Source organism: Mucor velutinosus (genome assembly GCF_035048745.1).
Source record: "Mucor velutinosus strain NIH1002 chromosome Unknown tig00001547, whole genome shotgun sequence".
NCBI lineage: Eukaryota > Fungi > Mucoromycota > Mucoromycetes > Mucorales > Mucoraceae > Mucor > Mucor velutinosus.
Window position 1 is genome coordinate 935346 of NW_027041901.1, and position 18372 is coordinate 953717.

The 18372-nt window shown below is 43.1% G+C and overlaps 8 protein-coding genes across 8 annotated transcripts; 5 read left to right on the plus strand and 3 right to left on the minus strand.

The window, feature by feature from the left end:
• Positions 1-173: 173 nt before the first annotated feature.
• ATC70_006733 (uncharacterized protein) lies at positions 174-635 on the minus strand (the record flags this gene model as incomplete). Its single annotated transcript, XM_064826004.1, has 1 exon — positions 174-635. One exon carries the CDS (start codon positions 633-635, stop codon positions 174-176), a length of 462 nt encoding a protein of 153 aa, XP_064687518.1.
• Positions 636-1953: 1318 nt separating this feature from the next.
• ATC70_006734 (uncharacterized protein) lies at positions 1954-4107 on the plus strand (the record flags this gene model as incomplete). Its single annotated transcript, XM_064826005.1, has 3 exons — positions 1954-2046; positions 2101-2226; positions 2284-4107. The coding sequence occupies 3 exons, from the start codon at positions 1954-1956 to the stop codon at positions 4105-4107; spliced, it is 2043 nt and encodes a 680-aa protein (XP_064687519.1).
• A 257-nt stretch (positions 4108-4364) lies between these two features.
• On the plus strand, positions 4365-5204 carry ATC70_006735 (uncharacterized protein; the record flags this gene model as incomplete). The annotated part of the gene is made up of 2 exons (XM_064826006.1): positions 4365-4538; positions 4593-5204. The coding sequence occupies 2 exons, from the start codon at positions 4365-4367 to the stop codon at positions 5202-5204; spliced, it is 786 nt and encodes a 261-aa protein (XP_064687520.1).
• A 29-nt stretch (positions 5205-5233) lies between these two features.
• Positions 5234-6178, minus strand: ATC70_006736 (uncharacterized protein; the record flags this gene model as incomplete). The annotated part of the gene is made up of 5 exons (XM_064826007.1): positions 5234-5538; positions 5594-5734; positions 5794-5880; positions 5939-6098; positions 6152-6178. The coding sequence occupies 5 exons, from the start codon at positions 6176-6178 to the stop codon at positions 5234-5236; spliced, it is 720 nt and encodes a 239-aa protein (XP_064687521.1).
• A 149-nt stretch (positions 6179-6327) lies between these two features.
• ATC70_006737 (Lipase_3 domain-containing protein) lies at positions 6328-7552 on the plus strand (the record flags this gene model as incomplete). Its single annotated transcript, XM_064826008.1, has 3 exons — positions 6328-6336; positions 6390-6515; positions 6569-7552. 3 exons carry the CDS (start codon positions 6328-6330, stop codon positions 7550-7552), a joined length of 1119 nt encoding a protein of 372 aa, XP_064687522.1.
• A 694-nt stretch (positions 7553-8246) lies between these two features.
• Positions 8247-12262, minus strand: ATC70_006738 (uncharacterized protein; the record flags this gene model as incomplete). Its single annotated transcript, XM_064826009.1, has 3 exons — positions 8247-9443; positions 9499-11867; positions 12001-12262. 3 exons carry the CDS (start codon positions 12260-12262, stop codon positions 8247-8249), a joined length of 3828 nt encoding a protein of 1275 aa, XP_064687523.1.
• Positions 12263-13183: 921 nt separating this feature from the next.
• On the plus strand, positions 13184-15281 carry ATC70_006739 (uncharacterized protein; the record flags this gene model as incomplete). Its single annotated transcript, XM_064826010.1, has 3 exons — positions 13184-13632; positions 13690-14734; positions 14793-15281. 3 exons carry the CDS (start codon positions 13184-13186, stop codon positions 15279-15281), a joined length of 1983 nt encoding a protein of 660 aa, XP_064687524.1.
• A 601-nt stretch (positions 15282-15882) lies between these two features.
• Positions 15883-16449, plus strand: ATC70_006740 (uncharacterized protein; the record flags this gene model as incomplete). Its single annotated transcript, XM_064826011.1, has 1 exon — positions 15883-16449. One exon carries the CDS (start codon positions 15883-15885, stop codon positions 16447-16449), a length of 567 nt encoding a protein of 188 aa, XP_064687525.1.
• Positions 16450-18372: the final 1923 nt, after the last annotated feature.

The window sequence follows — 18372 nt, forward strand, 5'->3', positions numbered from 1 at the left end:
CACAGCTAAAAATGTTCATGTGTTACAAACTGACAAAAATCCTGCAAGTTTGATAACGATATTAATAACTCATTTATTGGTATCTGTAAATTGGGTAAATCGAGATATTATAATAGAATGCTTTTTATTTCATTTTAATAGAATCGAGGGATATACACGCTAGCACTTGGGGATCAAAATAACACAAAGCTTGTCCAACCCATTTCTCGGTCCTCCCATTCAAATCCATGCAATTGAATCAGGATGCCTGAGTTCTCTGAGAACTTGTATTCAATCCAGCAAGGCAACCTGCTCTGACCTCCCCCACCTTTACGGTCTGGTTCGCCTAAATGAGAGACAATTTCATACGCTTGGCTAGTACTGTGCAATTGACAGGGCAAGTTGTTCAAAGTATACGGCGAGAATCCATCTCTGGTTGTGCCATTGTAAATGTCAATGGCATCTAATACAAAGTCATCGACCTTTGGAATAAAGCACAATGAGATACCTAATGGTTTGTATGCGTGATATATGTAATTGGATAGCTTTGTGATTGTAGGTTCCAAATCAGTGGACAACAGTTGTTTGATTTCAGGGGAAGAAGGAGATAACCCTAGCAAGGAATAGAGCGGGTTGTCTGAGGGTGGATCAATCATGGATATAGTCAATAGGAGCTGAACAAGGGAAGAGAAGGAAATGCGAATCGTTAAGGCGTGTAGAAGGATGAAAATTTTGCAGCGGAGATGATGGCTTGGGAAGCAAAAGAAGGCCAATGCCACTGATGCAACGTGCGCACATGGCATTCCATCATTTCATTACAATAAGATCTTGATATGAATAGTAACAGATGCTGTTTCATACAGAATACAAACTTTCGACCTTTCATAGCTCTCTCTCTCTCTCTCTCTCTGAGAGGATAGACAATGTAATCATCAGCATGTAAAGCAGGGACATCCAATTGTTGTTTTTATAAAATAACCGTCTAATCACCCATCAGGACCTGGTGTCTCGGATATAAGTTGCTTATCAGCCTGGAGAAGAGATATTCAGGGTCCAGTGCTCACATTTGATAATCAATGTTTTCCATTGTTAACCAAGCAAACATGCCCTGTGCTTTGCTAGACCATTTCGAGTGATTAATGCCATTAGCAATCTTATGTGTATCTTGCGTTTCCACGCACCTGAGCAAAATAAATGAGATGGTAGCTCACTCGTCAAACTGCAATATCTCAAACCAATGGTGGAAAAAAAATGACACTTGCTATACGAACTAGATGAAAGCCAAGATTTTAAATCCTATTCTACGAAATCCTTGCATCCCATTACAGCAGCCATTGATCGAGTAAATAAATCGATTTGATCTCAAGCAGGAACACTGCCAATGACAATGGATTCCCGTGCAATTCAACCACTGTTTTCTTTCCATCAGGTCGGAACAGGGGGTTAGTTTAGAGTTGAAGTGAAAGTGGTCGCACAAAATTGAGATCTATTGCAATCGCTTACTATTGGTAATGTTTCATAAATTTTGTCAAAAGGCAATCAAAAGATACATAAAACTAGGCATCACAAGAAAAAAAAAAAGAAATATAATAAGCGCATTAAAAAGAAGGAGTCAAGAAGAGCAGAGGCTTCTTTTTTCCCTTTTGTTTTATCTCTGTAGAATTCCACCTGCTGCTGCCAATCTACAACACACACTATACAAGCACAAAGTGTGGAGTAGACAATAACGGTAATCAGCTATCAAACATCGCCAGTAACAAACCAGCCAAGTAGAAAAAAAAAAAAAGACCCAGGGACAGAAATATTTAATATTAGATCAATCACTCTCTCTCTCTCACTCTCTCTCTCTCTTTCTCTCTTTCTTTTTCTTTCATTTTTTCCCACTGTTATTTATCCAAAGGGTAAGTCGATGCTACATCTTACACAATCAACTCTCTTGTATTCACGCAATTCCCTATAGATTAAAGTTATCAAATGACCAAAAAGTCGCTACAGTCTGCTGCAGCCTCCACAGCACCACACGGAGGAAATCTAACTCCACAACAGCAGAACGAACAAGCTCTTTTGGTAAGCTTGCTCTCATGTAATTGAATAGGCGTCATTGACATGCTACTACCGCAGTTGGAGCCCTTTTATGAGAGACTGATTGGAATGAATTTTGACCAAAGTGCCACTGCTATTGAACGATGCAGAGATTTATGTGCTGAATATGGCTTCACTGTGAAACAAGAAGCTAGTACACATCGAGTAGAGTTGCAATTTACATGTTGCATTTCAAATGATGGTGCTCACACATTATTGTAGAATATTTATGTCTATTGTTCTCGAGAAGGTTTGCCTGATTCTCTGCGTAACCCGAAATCAAATCCACAACGAAAGAGGCCTTCCAAGCGATGCGACTGCCGATGGAGAGTCGTCTTGTATGAAAATGAGTCAAGCAAATGGGAGTTTAGAAAGTCGCTCAATCCTGAAGCTGGAAAACACAATCATGAATTGATGCGTCCTGAGGATATTGAACGCTCGTGGCCCAAAGAAGTGACCGATCTCATTTGCGAATTGGCTCGTTTACGTATGACAACTCAAGACATTCGAGGACGTGTGCGAGATCAATTTCCTAATATACATTGGAACGAGCGCCGGTTTTACAATCGTCTCTCTGAAGAGCGTCAAAAGATCAAGCTGCGAGATTCCATCGACAGAACGCATCAATTGAGCGACCTTTGGAGCAAAGTGTGCATGGCAACTGCTGGAAACGACGACCTCTTTCAATTTGTCAAGCAGGAGCTGGTCATGCTGTTTCAATCTATATGCGAAACTGTTCAGATCGACTCACAGACATTTCCTGCGCCTTATATCTTTAGAGACGATAACGACAACGACGCAGCCAGCGAATCATCCGCCATGGATCCATCCTACAGCCATGCTTACGAACGGCCTGAAGTCAGACGATCCTCCTCCAGATCAAGCACCACTACCACGATGACAGCAGGCAAAGGCGACAATGCGCCCAAAGGCTACATTGCTGTGGAGATTCCAAAGCAAATCTATTACATCAAGATACACAACCAACGCCAGCTTCACGAGACGCAATTAATAAAGACGCAACATAGAACTCGGACGCTCTCAGAAGACCAATCTGCTGGAGAGCCACTTCGAAAGCAAGCGAGAAAGGGCAAGGGAAGGCAATTGACGTACAACGATGACAATCGACTGCCTCCTGACACAACGATGCAGCACGATAGTTTGCCGCTTATGGGTCACTCTTCATCGCCCTATCCTACGAATAGCCAGAGACCACCTTCTTCCATGAATTCGTCCAGACACCAGCCTCAGTTGCAGCAGCCAGCGACCACGTTTGTGTATTCGTACGAGAGCAACATGGGATTGGATACTTCTTTGACCGGCTATGTGAATCCATCCTTTCAGAGTAATTATGCCATGGCAGCAAACTCACCCAGCACACCGGGATTCAATGCGCCTGACATGTCGTTTACATTTGACCCTCAACAGCACTCGCCCATAGGCCGAAACAGTGCAGATTCCAGTAACAGCAGTGCCAACAACAATAATAATAGCAGCAATGAGCCTACGATTCACCCAGCATTGCACTCAAACCCAATGTCATCGCATCACCAGCAACAACAGCAGCAGCAATCACACAGAGGTGGGTCCATTACACCACCCAACGTTCAGCAACACCAAGCCCCTCAGCAGCCTTCTACGCCCAATGCACCTAACGCTGGTAATGGCAGCAATCAAGGCATGTATTCCATGTCTCCATCAGGTAATAAGTCCCAATTAGGGATATCACCAAATACTGGTACTACTTCGATGATGTCGCGATCGATTTTACCGTCTGTAGAACAGCAACAACCGTATCATCCACAGCAGCCACAGCAGCAGCAGGGCCTCTTTATGCGTCAATCACCACCTCAACAAGCACCACACCACCGTCACCATCACCATCAACATCACCCTCATGCCATGCAACAGCCGCCTACACCCACTACGTCTCATCATCACCATGCGAGTTCCGCTGGTAGTATATTGCCTCTGTATCAACAGCAACAAACGCAGCAGCAACACCAGCACCATCCTCCTCCATCTTCAGAGCCAAGAAATTCGTAGTAATTCGTCCGTGCATGTATATATATATATGTATATATATAATAAATGCAAATTTTCATACATTTCACATGTAAACCATCCAATACCCCCATTTTAGTGTTCACCATGCGCTCATCGTATTTTCTGTTGATATCGCCCTATGAAATCAGTGCACTCTCATTTTTGCATGAATCAGGTGTTTGAAAAATAACGTATAAAAGGCAGTGGAAAATTATTTTTTCTTCTTTCCCTTATCTCCCTCTTTCTTTGGAATAAAAATGTACACACTATCAAAGCTACCTATTGAAATACTCTACAGCATCATGGATCATTTGGATACAGGCGATGTCATCACAATGGCAAGGTTGAATAGCTGGTATTCCTATCGATTATCGACTGTCATCAGTGAAAGAATCAGTCGAAATGTTAAATCCGATGGCTGGAGAATTCATGTAGGTATCGACATTGATAAAATATACGGATACTAACAATGCACATGCATTTAGATTGACATTTTAGCTAAATCATATCCGTCTTATCTAGCCAATCCATCATTTCCATTTGCAACTGAACTGCTCTTATTGAGCGAATACTCTCAGATCAATCCGTCAACACTCACACTAGAGTTCAACCTGCTACCGATAGACGACGAAGGTCTCGATGCCATTCAGTCTGCCACTCGTAGTCAAAGGTCCATTGTACTGTTTGATAAAATCAAGACCAACGTGGACATTGTAGCTTACTTTGCGCAGATCTCCACCAATCGAAGATTACAGCATGTAAATCAAGCAGGCGCAGCTATCATGAACGATAGGCATCTCCTGTCATCCGACCAAGAGAAATATGGCATAGCTGTCATGGGAACAGGGTTCAGAGTTCAGTACAACCTCACTACACATATACAAGACATGTCAGCACTAGTCGATCAGTTCAAGTCAGATTACGATCAACACAAGAACAAACTGGATAGTTTATCGCTGCAGGATGAAGCTCCCGCTGTGATATCCTTTGACAAAATACATGTGTCGCCTGAATGGTGGTTGAGTCAAATGGAGATTCCTGGCTACAGTAGCCATGAGCAACAAGAACCACAATTCTTGGAACATGGCTATTGGTAAAATAAAGATGTTTATTGGATTTGCTTCTTTTAAGCATAATGGCCCGTCTTGACATTGTTGTTCCAGTAATCTATCAAGTCCTTGTGCACAGACAACACCGTGCTGTGTTGTTCTGGCGTTGCTTTTGATCCATAAGCCTCTATCTCGTTGCCATACTCGTCTACTTTGACTGTGGATGAAGAACCCAAAAGTGTCCATTCTAATGTAATTTCTTGAAAAACGGTGGACACTGCAATCTCATAGTAACCAAACTTTGATTTGAATAAATTAATGCTGGGATCGTTCTTTAAAGAGATCTTGGCATGGAATGTCTTGAGTCCTATCACTTGCAATGCTGTAGAGCGTGTTAATAGTGTATGAAATCATCATCCATCTGTCATAGTATCTACCATAGCCCATAATGATCTTTAATGCTTCTCTTCCTCGACCGGTTCTTCTGTAGTCTGGCTCAGCAATCATGACCTCAATCTCGCCAAATGTTGGATCCTGGTCTTGGTCATTGAAAAAGATATTTACATCTCCAATCATGACTAAAAGGAATTAGACTCAATCACATGCTAAAAGCTCATCAAGCGCACCGTATCCATACCTGTGTTATCTTTGATTTCTGTTTCTGGTATATCTTTTAATGACCTGCTGTCATCATTCGGTAGGCTAGTGATGATGAATGTCAGCTCTAAAAGGAAGGTTAGCCCCCCCCCCCAAATGTTGTATTCGAGGCAAATCATACTGACTCTCTTCGTCTTGATGCCATGATTCCTGCATCTCGTATTCTTCCTCCAATGTTAATGGTTCAGACGCGGTCATTTCTTGAAGGAAAGGTGACTTCATCCATTCGTGATACTTGGGTACATGTTCTGGTCTGTAAGGCACAAGAGCCACCTTCTCGCCACTCTAAATTGACATGTCAACATTTCACGCTTGTTTTTCTCGAGCCGTATACTTGCAAGCACTGTATCTTCGTTCAATTTCATTTTATAAATAAGGCAAATAAATAGAATAATACACAATGGAAGAGAAAAAGCATTGATCAACCATTGAAAATCTTTTTATATCTCGCATGCACTGTGACTATTGGAACATATCTCTTTCTCTCTTTCTTGCTCGTTTAAACATAGGCAGAATGAACAATGTAGTGTGCTGTTGTATAGTGATGCTTCAGTAGACGCTAACGATCTTGTATAGGGTACCATCACAACGCTCATTGTCAAGCATCTGCCTGATTTCATCACCACATCACCCGAGTTGCGAGAAAGATACTTCAAACCTTACAACCCAATTGACGTTCGATTTATGCAAAGTCAAGCTATGGTAAACCCACGCCGATTCACTCAATCAAGCGTACCTTCTGACATGCATTCAAGATTGGCTTTGTGTTTCTAGACTTTCCCAACCGAAGCCTGGCCGAGAAAGCATTTGAGTTGCTAGCAAAGATCAATTTTGGATTGCATTACAAGCAAGTAACTGTAGAATACGCGAAGCCAGATCCAAATAGACAGCACACCTCTATGCTGCCCCTGAATATGACAATAGGACAGCAAGAGCAAGCTGCAGAACCAGTGTCTGCTACACACGGTCTCATGTATCCATCCAATCCACAACTTAGATACTACTACCCAGATCCCACTCCAGACATTCTGACCAACATCACACATGCCATTGCCACTGTGCCTCGATTTTATACCCAAGTACTGCATCTCATGAACAAGTACAATATGCCGCCACCATTTGGCCCTGCAGAAAAAGATGGTATACCTTCATTCTTGAAGCGAAAGCATGATCAGTCCTTGGCCAGTGACGAGTCAGAGTTAGAGGATGATGAACAAGAAGAAAAAGACCAAGACATAACAGAAGAGAAAGTCAAGCAAGCGAGATTACTTCGCATGGCTGCTGAGAAACAGAAATTAGCGCTACGGAAACAATCATTCCCATCAACATCATCGACAACGCATGCGCCCAACAAGAAGATCAAGATCAGCATTGGGCTCACTGCCGAACAACAGGCATTACGCAAACAATGTAAGCCCATCTCAGAATTGCTGGATCTACCTGCATTCAAAAATTACGAGGAAGGCACACCAAGCTCGAAACTATACATCAAAAACCTCGATAAACAAGCAACACAGCAAGAGTTGATTGATTTGTATTCGAACTTTTCAAAAGATGTCAATGTCAATCTGATGACAAAAGGTAGACTACGAGGTCAAGCATTTGTAGGTTTCAAGGATAAATCAGAAGCCTCAGTGGCTCTGCAATGCACAAATGGCTATGTGATACATGGCCGTCCTCTGTCTGTGCAATATGGAAAGGAATCTACCAGCAGCAGCAGCAGCCATTCTGTGCAATGATGATGCTGGTTTATGATATCGAATAAAACTCCAAATGAAATCACATGCGACCAATGTGTAATCCATTAAATACAAGCATCGCCTGCTTCTTGTTGGTCCAATGATAGCTTTCCATGCAAGGTGTAGATGCCTTGCTATATGAAGGAACGATGATACTCTCGAGCACCGTGAAAGATGGCCATGATGGCCCAGTATCCGTCTCTGTACCTCTGTGTTATCCGTATGACAAAGGTCACATTTCAACAGTCCTTTGTGACAGTAGATCAACACGAAAACCTCGAAAAAAAAAGTATAAAAGGGACATCTACCCATGGCCCTCTCTTGTTCCGCATTCTTGTGCTCGGGCAAAACCACGAAAGTGAGGTTCATACTGATTCTGGTTTATTGCTGGTTGAAAACTACAACCAATACCCGTCTACAGTGCTTTTCGGAGCGCGGTAGCAATTTTTTGAAGGTTCGCAAGAGCCTTACCTATAAACAAAATGAAAATGAAAAATCCCTCCCTATCTTTGTGCAGTGATTACGCGGCCCGTATGCGTATTTGAATGGTGGATGTCCCCCCTCCCCTTATTTCTTGTTGTCCACATACCTTGGGTGCTTCCCTGTCCAATACACACACACACACACACACACACACACACACACACACCACCAACCTATCCACTGATTGTATATCATTTATAAACTGCTACGTTTATTTTTTAGCTATAAAATCGGTAGACAATCTAACTCGGTCAGCACTTTCAGTGTAATTTGACTCCTTCATCTTCTTTATCCATTTTCGATCAATCGTCATGCACTTGTAAGCCGAAGTCGATAGACTTTCTGCAATACCATTTTCATTGTATTGTTTCGCCACAGCATCTGCCTTGATACGTCTCAGATGATCAAATGCGACCAAATAGCAGTATTTGGCATACTTGTTGGCACTGATGGATATCTTGTATGCGTAACTTGCTTTGATACTCTGCAGCTGTCTTCCACCATTGACCTGCACGTCGAATGTCATGATGTTTGATTTCAGACTCTGTGTAGGTGGATTCTCCATGAAATCCTTTGCAAAGTACTCTTCCAGTTCGAAATGGCTGTTGAATTGACTCTGGAACTCTTCAATGTACTTTTCATCCACGTATCTCGCTGGATTCGAAATATTCTCCAGATAACGTTGCTTTTGCAAATCTAGTTTTGTGCATTGTTCATTGTACTCTTTTTTGTTGTTCTCTACGGCTTGTGCTATCAGCTTCAAATCAGCCATAAGTGCTTCATCGTTGAGCTGCGTGGCTAGTTCGTTGGCCTTGAGCCATGGCGCAATAAGATGAGAATCTTTCAAGGGGACATCGTCATCACAAAACATACTGCGAGAGTATTTGGTGAATGCTGTGGTTTCTTTTAGCAGTGTATCGTACAAGTAGTCCATGGTCGTTGTACAGGGAGCACCTTCCAGCGTATACACATTGTTGGCCTCTTTGTAGCTTCGAAACGTAGATCCACGCTGCTTGTTTTTCTTGTCCATGAACCAGGGTGGATGAGGAATCTCGGAGAAATTGGCTCGATCTCGCTTCTTTGCAGTTGCTTTGAGACTAAGGCCTTGTTTAGTAGCATCCACCAGCTTGGAACACATGTGACCCAGGTACACCACATCAGGATGGTCCAGAGAGGAACTCTCAGCTAGCACGGTTCTCCAGTTTTCATAAACACCCAGCGTGCCATCAGGAATAGCAACAGAGAGAAAGTTGCTTTGAATGACTTTTTCAGTGTCTTTATGAGACCCCACTTCCTTACCCACCGTGCTCTTGTCCTTTTCAAATGCTTCCTCCGCTCGTTTGCATGGAGGAGGTACGGGCTTCGACATGAAGGGCTCCACGATACGTTCATCCCAGCAACAGAATACCTAGTTTGGAGGGAAATCAATACATGTGCAACATGCTTATTTTGCAGCAACCTACAATATCACCATCATAATCACCACCACTCAGTTGACTAGCCAATGAAGTCTCTCCCTTGATGGAAAAGATGGCCAGATCAGAGTACATTCTCAGTGCAGTGCAGTCCACTGCTTTTACTTTTTGTACGTCGCTAGCTAGGGCACACGGATTACGAGTAACGATCACATCACCGAGTATCTGACCAGCACGAATACCAGTTTTCTCGTCGACTCGTCTGTTTGACAGCTGCAGGAAAATCTCGCCAGGTTCCAATGTGCCTGTTGGATCAGGAACACAAGTGACAGTGCATGACTGAGGCACCTCAATCTTGTATTTGGTCGTGATGGCTTGCATAATTTGACGAAACACCATAGTGACTCGAGTAGCTACATATGCGTTGGACAAATCAAATCCGGCATCCAGCAATCGCACAATGGACTCGTGTAGACTGGCAGGGAAGCCAGAGTATTTGTTGAGTCTTGCAAAGTGGTTCTCCTTGTTGTCCAATTGCAGTTTGCCAAGACCCTTTTCCTCTCCTGTTGAGCTATCGTGTGGGTCGCCTTCTGTCGAGTGCACATCGTCAGGCGAGTCCAGCGTAAAGAATCCGCTGTCGTTTTCATCGTCTATACCACCTGCGCCGCCATTGACTAAATCCTTCCAGAGGCCCTTTTCACTGCTTGTCTCAGCCTCCCATCGACCCATCATGATCTTTCCGCACTTGGCTACCCAATCTCTCAGCAGCTTGACACTCTGATTTTCCGTAACAATTGCTGCCAGTTGATGAATGTACTCTTTGAGGATGATGATAAAGACGGAATGAGCCACGCCGCCATGAGAAAGGCATTGAATGAACTGCGTGTTCAAGTTGGACGGATAAACCAGAATTGAGTTCTTGACCAGATCAAATGTGTAGTGATGAGGATCCAGCGTAAGATCGCCCTGTGGCAAGCCTGTCTTGAACTTGTCCTGACTTTTGCGAATCTTGATATAATCACCCGTCGTAAAATCCAAATCAGGCTCAATGATCCACACACCCTTGGCACCTGCAATACGGCCCTGAATAGCGCAAGGCAGTTCATCTGTTGCTTGACAGCCCATGATTTTTTTCATAGCAGAACAGGAAATGATGCCGCAGCCATCGGTCATACAGTTGCTTTCATTGCTGTTAGAGCCGGTGAATCCATAGACATCGTCAATGTAGATGATTTCCTCAGGCTTGAACTCCAATGTTGGAATACTGCTACTGTAACCAAGCGACATGCGGCTCGCGTATTTGCTCATGGACATGTCCCAATTCTCTGCTATAGGCATATGCCACTCAATGACCTGCTGAATACTGATGGGCTCCAAATCCACGCCTTCGGTTGCAAACAGAATGACGGTGTCATCCTTGACAAACAGAAATCGAAACACTCGATGCATCAGCAGAAACGGCTTCAGAAAGAACGCTTTGTGTTGCTTGAGAATAGCGACATGTGTGTTCTTGCCTAGCTTGAGCTCTAGAAATCTGTCTTGACCAAATTTGCGAAAGAATCTGTTGGAAGCCTCCACTTTGGGTGCTCGCAGTGAGATGGTGGGAGGCAGATCTGATTTCTTCCATGTGATGAGCCCGCTGTAGTGAACCATGCGGTTCTTTATGCGAGCATTTTGATCCTTGGTGTGCAATTCAAAGTTTGCATCCAAAGCAGAAGGAAGTGGTGTCAACGGTGTTGCTGACGCTGTGGTGGACTTTTGCAGCGGCTTGAAATAGACCCACACATTCTCGTGGCATCTGTCCATGACGGTATAGGCAGAGCCGTTGATCTTAATCCCCAACCGCGTCTCCTGATTCCACTTGATCATGGTGTCGTATAGTTGCGCAGGTTCATTGTAACCTACATTGAGAAACGATTGAAAGGCGTCAAATGGTATCTGGGTCCATTCCACTTGAAATGCTTGCACAAAACGAGCGATTTCAAACAGAATCACCCAAGGCACGCCGTTCAAGAGCTTTGCTGTGCTCTGAGGGTTGCAGATGATGTTGTGTGTATCACCTCTGGCCGTGTCATTGGTAAAGCAAGACTCTGCTGTCAGTGCAGTAGGCATGCTTTTCGTGGTATGTCGTGAAGGGCCTGATGTTGTTGCAGTTATATCAATAAGTTTAGGCTTCGCATTGATTGCTTTTGGTGAGGCAGTCAGATCAATGGACTCTGGCTCCAAGCTGATGGCTTTTGGTGTAGTAACAGGTGTTGGTATTTTAAGTCGTTTGTGTAATGCTGCAGTGTCATCAGTCGATCTTGCTCTCTTTTTGCAGTCAGGCACAGTGTCCATTGCTTCACTGCACATGCCAAGGTAAATGTCGTCGTCAAAGTCATCGTCAAATTCAATATCAAAATCATCGTCCTCACCAACTAAGCAAATGAAGGCGGATGATATTAAAATACAAGGCGTGATTCACATGAGAGCACACACACACACACACACACACACACACACACACACACACACACACACACACACACACACGTCAAAATGTCAACTTACCAAGCCTTTGTAGCTCTTGATTCATGAGAGCCATAAAGTCCTGAATGGTCTTGTTTGGCCTTGTGTCCTGCAAGAACGACCTGACGATTCTCTCCAACGTCGCTCTATCTGCAATTACAATCATTTGCTGCATTTTAACAACTTCCTCAGGTAAAGTGGTAGCTGGTGTTGCATTATTCAGTATCTGAATACGGCTGGTTAATTTGAGATTGTGGTATATTTGCTTGGCACATCGAATGATGAGCGAATCCAAAGTCGACATGAGTGGCAGGAGTGGATATAGAGAGAGAGAGAGAGAAGAAAGACCTTTTTTTTTTTTTGTCTACATACCCAACTGCAAAAGATTTGGTTGAGTGTTGACCCTTTGTAACACCCGCTTTAGTATTGAATGTTTGCACGCGCCGCGTCACAGGCCCTGAAATACACGAGATTAGCTTTGATCCAATGTTGGCTCGTTGGCTGGCTGGCTGGCTGGTAGGCTGGAGAGATCTCTTGATGATAAATTAGATGCCCCTTTATTCTGTTGAGAACTGAGAATGCTTTGCCCATCTTGTGATATGACACTATTCCATCTGATCAACTATGCCATCTTTTATACTTCCGTCTGAAACCAATTTGATGCTACATACCTTGTATACATGCTCGTGACCATCCACTTTCAAGTGATCCCTTTGTCCTATCGTACGTGTGGCGATTGATAGCATCATGTAAATGAGAATGTGGAATAGGGGAATGGCTGAAATATGTGCAATCAGAAGAATGAATCCTTTGAACCCCTAGGCGTAGTACAACTGTGTCAGATTAGACTCGTCGTCTAGCCTCTGCCATGTGAGCTTTCATGATCTACTTACGCCACTGTAAACATTTGCTAATAAAAAAAAGCTGAGTGCGTATGATGACATGATGGTGTAAATCAGCTCAACATACCTACCAAATTCACTTGAAAGCAACGGCTAACAGAATGATGACATTTGTACAACCATCCTAATCAAGTAAAGCGACAACAAAATGCTTGCTTTATAAAACAAAAAATTAGAGTAAAAGAAAGAGAGAAAGAAAGATCAAAGCAAAAAGGAAATTGCCTATTATAGTAATAAATCAATAACAAACGAAATAGCATAAATAATGGCTGCCATGTTGCCCCCCCCTCCCCAAAGAGCCCTCTTCATCTCTTATTTCAACCATGAGCTTTTGTACCTACTGCAACCAGAACGTATACACAAACACCTCCACTTGTCCCAAGTGCTATAGAACCATTCAGTCCACTTCTACCACTACCACGACCAGCAACAAGAAGACAACGGAGGCATCGTCCTCCTTGCTAGCTAAAGCCGCCATGTTTCCTAGCCAGAGAAGACTGAGCCAAGCAAACACGGACAAATGGCAAGACACCTATGGCAAAAAGGCCATCTTCAACGGCGGTGCTGGTCTCGGATCCACTTCCACTCCCATCAGAACCAGACAACAAAGAGCAATGCCTCAATTTGATTTGCAACAACCCAAAGATAACAGCAACATGAAATCCTGCGCCCAGTGCCAGAGAAAGCAGAATTCATGGACTGATCTCAACAACTTTTCCATCTACAATTCGGCCTACTACTGCAAGCCCTGCTTGACCGAGAAATTAGCTTGGTAAGTGTATCTTTTGTTCCCATGTCGTGTTTGATACTGACGCTTTTATAAACAAAGTCCTGGCTGTAGCAAGCCTGTCGATCGCACGGATATTCAAACTCTGTTCAATAATCAAACCTGGCACAGCTGCTGCTTTCAATGCAGCCACTGCAAATCACCATTGAAGTCCATGCTGGCATCGATTGATTCACAAGGCAAGCCATCTTGTCGCACATGCCAACTCAAAGATCAAATGCAAGTCAATCAGTCACCCAAACCTGGCACGCCCAGTATCTCTACGCCTGTGCTCTCCTCCTTGGCTTCCTCCTCCTCTCGATCCTCTGCTGTCACTAACACAGTTCCAAGCACCAGCACCAGCACAGAGAACCCCTATTTTAGATATCAGAGAACCAGAAGATCCTCCATGTTTAATTCTACAAATGCTTTGGCTGAAGAAGCCATGAAATCCCGTAGTGTGAGTCCCACATCTCCCTCTGTCTCTACTGCATCATACGCTAGCATGGATAGCATTGTGTCCACGCAAGCCGCTGCCTTTGTTGAGCCCACCAAGACATCCAGCACGGCATCCACTCCTCGTAGAAGAAGAGTGGTCAAGAAGCCATGCAAAGAGTGTGGCCAACATGTCTCCAAGAAGGATTACCGTGGTCTTCGCATCCACACTGGGGAAGTGCTCTGTTTTCATACTTACTGTCTCTTTTGTGCCAAATGTCATCAGACATTCAATGGCTTGGAGTTTTGTACAGATGGCAAGAACTTTTATCACATTGAATGTCCATCGGCCACTGCTGCTGCTGCTGGTGCTGCTGCTGATTTAACAAGCATGTCTTCTTCTCCGGTCTCTGCTGTTGGATCCAGGCAAGGCACGCCTCACAGCGAAGAAGACGAAGCCTATCCTCGCACACCACCACCTCACAATGCCTATTTCGACATTGTCTCTTCTTCTCCTACCGATACATCGTTTCCTGCCCCAACTACAAATGAGCTACAGAAAAAGCAGGATGTTGTGATTGCTCCTGAGCCCACCATGGTCATGTGTAGCACATGCTCCAAGCCAGTGACCAATACATGTTTGGAGCTCTCCAATAACTTTTACCATAAAGAGGTATGTTGTTTTTCGTTGCATGTATAAAATTGGTATACTCATCAAGCTTATTTCATAGTGTCTCTTATGTGCTGGATGCAACAAGACGGTGCCCACAGATCGCAAGCTCATCAAGCATCAAGACAAGCTTTACTGTGACCATTGTACACCCACTACCACCAAACCAATGTCTGCTGCCACTACTACAAAGAGAGCTGTCAAGTCTGACCTAAAAATCAACACAGATACGGATAATAGCAAGGGAGCTGCTCCCCGTAGAAACTCTACAATTACCACACCCAGCGATATTTTCAAATCAAGAAAGAAGGTGCTGCCTCGCTTGGGTGGTGTGCGTACATGTGCTCGTTGCAATGAAAGCATGCCATTTTCAGACACTCAACCTGGACCCAATGCTAGTCGATGGCACAAGAAATGCTTGCGCTGCACTGGCTGCAAGAAGCAAATGGACTCGGATGCCCATATGACAGTGAACAAGGAAACTGGTTTATGCTTGGTCTATTGTCGAGACTGTTTGGATGAGACTCCCAAACCAAGATTTGTTCGTTAAATCAGCATTCGCTATAATACTAAAGCATTCTAACATTTATATATATACAATACATATCTTTTGCAATTATCCATCATGTACACACATCAACATATCAAATAAACATCGTAGTTATCTACTAAATCAATCCATATTATTGATCTGACATAAGCCACCTCATGTTGTCCTTGTACAGCCAACTTGAATTGCTCGGGGAAAGCGGGCAAGGAAAAAAAAAATCGACACCATCACGGCACACCACACCAGCAACGGGCACAGGCAAACGGAATTAAGAATGAAAATATCCATGATCGTTTAGATCCTCCTCTTTTCCCCTTCTCCAAAAGCATCTGGTACGTTTGATGACTTGTAATGATGATGATGATGGTGCTGCTGCTGCTGCTGTTGTTGTTGTGATTGATATGGATGGATGGATGTCTCTCTTGCAAATGATGGATTGCAACGTGGATGGATGGATGGATTCAAATAGTAGGATAGTGGCCAGCCTGACATGTTCATCACACCATACTCATACATACACACACACACACACACACACACACACATTACACTATAACACCAGCACTGTATACTAACCGTTGATGCAGGGCGTAATTTTACAATGAAGGATATCTACAAGTCAGACGAACTCGCCATCCCTGAGGGTGTTACCGTTTCCATCAAGTCTCGTCAAGTTACTGTTGAGGGTCCCCGTGGTGTTCTCACCAAGAACCTCCGTCACTTGAACATTGAGATCACCGTTGTTGGTCAAAAGATCAAGTTTGTTGTCCACCACGGTCTCCGTAAGCACGTTGCCTGTATCCGTACTGTTCGCTCTTTGATCAACAACATGATTGTTGGTGTCACCAAGGGTTTCGAATACAAGTTGCGTTATGTCTACGCTCATTTCCCCATCAACGTTATCATTAACGATGCTGCTGATGCTGTTGAGATCCGTAACTTCTTGGGTCAAAAGGTTGTCTTCCACGTCAAGATGCGTGAAGGTGTCACTGTTGCCGCTTCCAAGAACCAAAAGGATGAGCTTACCTTGACTGGTAACTCTTTGGAAAACGTCTCTCAATCTGCTGCTGATATTCAACAATCTTGTCTCGTCAAGAACAAGGATATCCGTAAGTTCTTGGATGGTATCTACGTTTCCGAGCGTAACGTCATGGAGGAATCTGCTTAAATTCTTTAATTACGTTGCATCTCTTTCATAATTAATAAAAAAAGGGAAAACATTCTTTTATTGTTAATTATATTTATATTTGGAGGCTTGTCAGTCAGTGCGAGGATCAAGTGTTTGATGTGATGTGGGTTTGTGGAGAGACGAAAAGGCTAAATGTGCGTCTCGATTTACCTCAAAGGGAAATATTTTAATCAAGCTCTACGGTGTTGCTTTGAGCCACTGTATATGGAAGAGTTGATGGGGATTTGTCATTGAAAGGTCGTTGATGGCACTTTACTTGGTCGAAACACTCTTTAACGTAGCTCAGCACCATGCAGAGTGTTATCGTTGTCGACATCATCTGTGGATCACACTCACAGTGACATTTAGCATTGAATTTCGCATTCAAGTGAGCAATCTGCATCATTTAAATCTATTAGATATGAGAATTCACAATGAAAGCAAAATACAGTAGGTAAGCTAAGCTATAATCGCAATCTCCTTCGCATCAGCATCACAAACATCGTTCGTCTTCATGAAGAAAGGCATTTTGCCACCAACCACCAGCAGCAGCCAAAACAATTAGACCTCCGCTTATGAATTTCTATCCTGATTTGTTCAATTTCGAACTTTTTTGAACTCGATTCGACTTATTTCGCCAGATTCGACTATATGAAAAGTGGTGATCCGTCTATACCCCCCTTTATGCTTTCTTGAAGTACTTTTCAAGGCGCATCCGATGGTACCAATTAAAGTAGATGTTTTGAACAAGTTTATTGAGCAATTTTTGAAGATAGAAATTGACGTTTTTGGCCAAAATGTCAAGGTTTTGTTTATGAAAGTCTCACAAAAGCAGTTTCAGGTGTTACTTTGGATCGAAAGAAACATTTTGATTCAATACATGTCATAATAAAAGTCTTCATTTTCAAGGTCAAAAATGCGATCGTTCGATTTTCGATGAAAATCATGAGGTATCCCTCATGGTTTTTGTTCGATTTTCGACGACCAAAAAAAAAAAAAAAAAAAAAAAAAAGCTGAGCAAAGGTATCTGACAGTTACTGCTAGGCGAGAGGAATTGTTAGGTGCTATTCCGGCAGTTTAAAACGGCTTTCAGCTCGAGAAATTACGGCTCAAACGTATCTTAATTAAGCTGTGTTCTGCTTACTCTTGGGCAGTAACAGGTCTTGCAAGTACGCTGTACACCCGTGTAGGAATTTTCTCCATAGGTGCTAACGTGGAGCATCCCAACAGAGTTAGATACACAGCTACGGATGGTTTATGAAGGGTTCTCAGTAACATTGGAAGATGAAAACGCAAAATTTCAATACATGGGTAGGATACCATAACACACCATGCGTTGTGCAAACGTTATTGTGATGTTCTTGTTTTCTTCGCTATTAACGATGACTCCTGTTTCTCAGAGCATCTCGTCCTCTTGATTTCACAAGACGTCTCTTCTGTAGTAGATTACAACTAATACATGGCATGGGAAAACGATGAAAGATTGAATTGAAAGCCAACTACTAAATCATCTGATGGCCATCGATTCCCGTAAGAAAGCTTCCGCTTTGAACAGGGAGCACTAATTATTGCATTAAAGGTTATGCAGTCAATGTTTATTGTAACCTCGTTTCTGATAATTTGTTTAAAAATGGCAAATATAGCTTCACTGGATAAGGATTTGAGTTAATTTTTCAGTTACAAAATTCTGATATCATCGCACCGTCGACACTCACCCCTGGCATCTTGAAAATTACCAAATACAGCTTTAAAAAGTAGCCCCTTTCAGCTGTTGGTGCTGTATGATGCAAACCTTCTCAGAGGCTGCATTTTGCGGATTTCGTATCAGTATCTTTTGACAAGGTGTGCTACTATAAATGTCCATTTTAGGCAAAATAAATCCCAAAAGTTTAAGGTGCTTGTACCCATTTAAACCATCTGAAA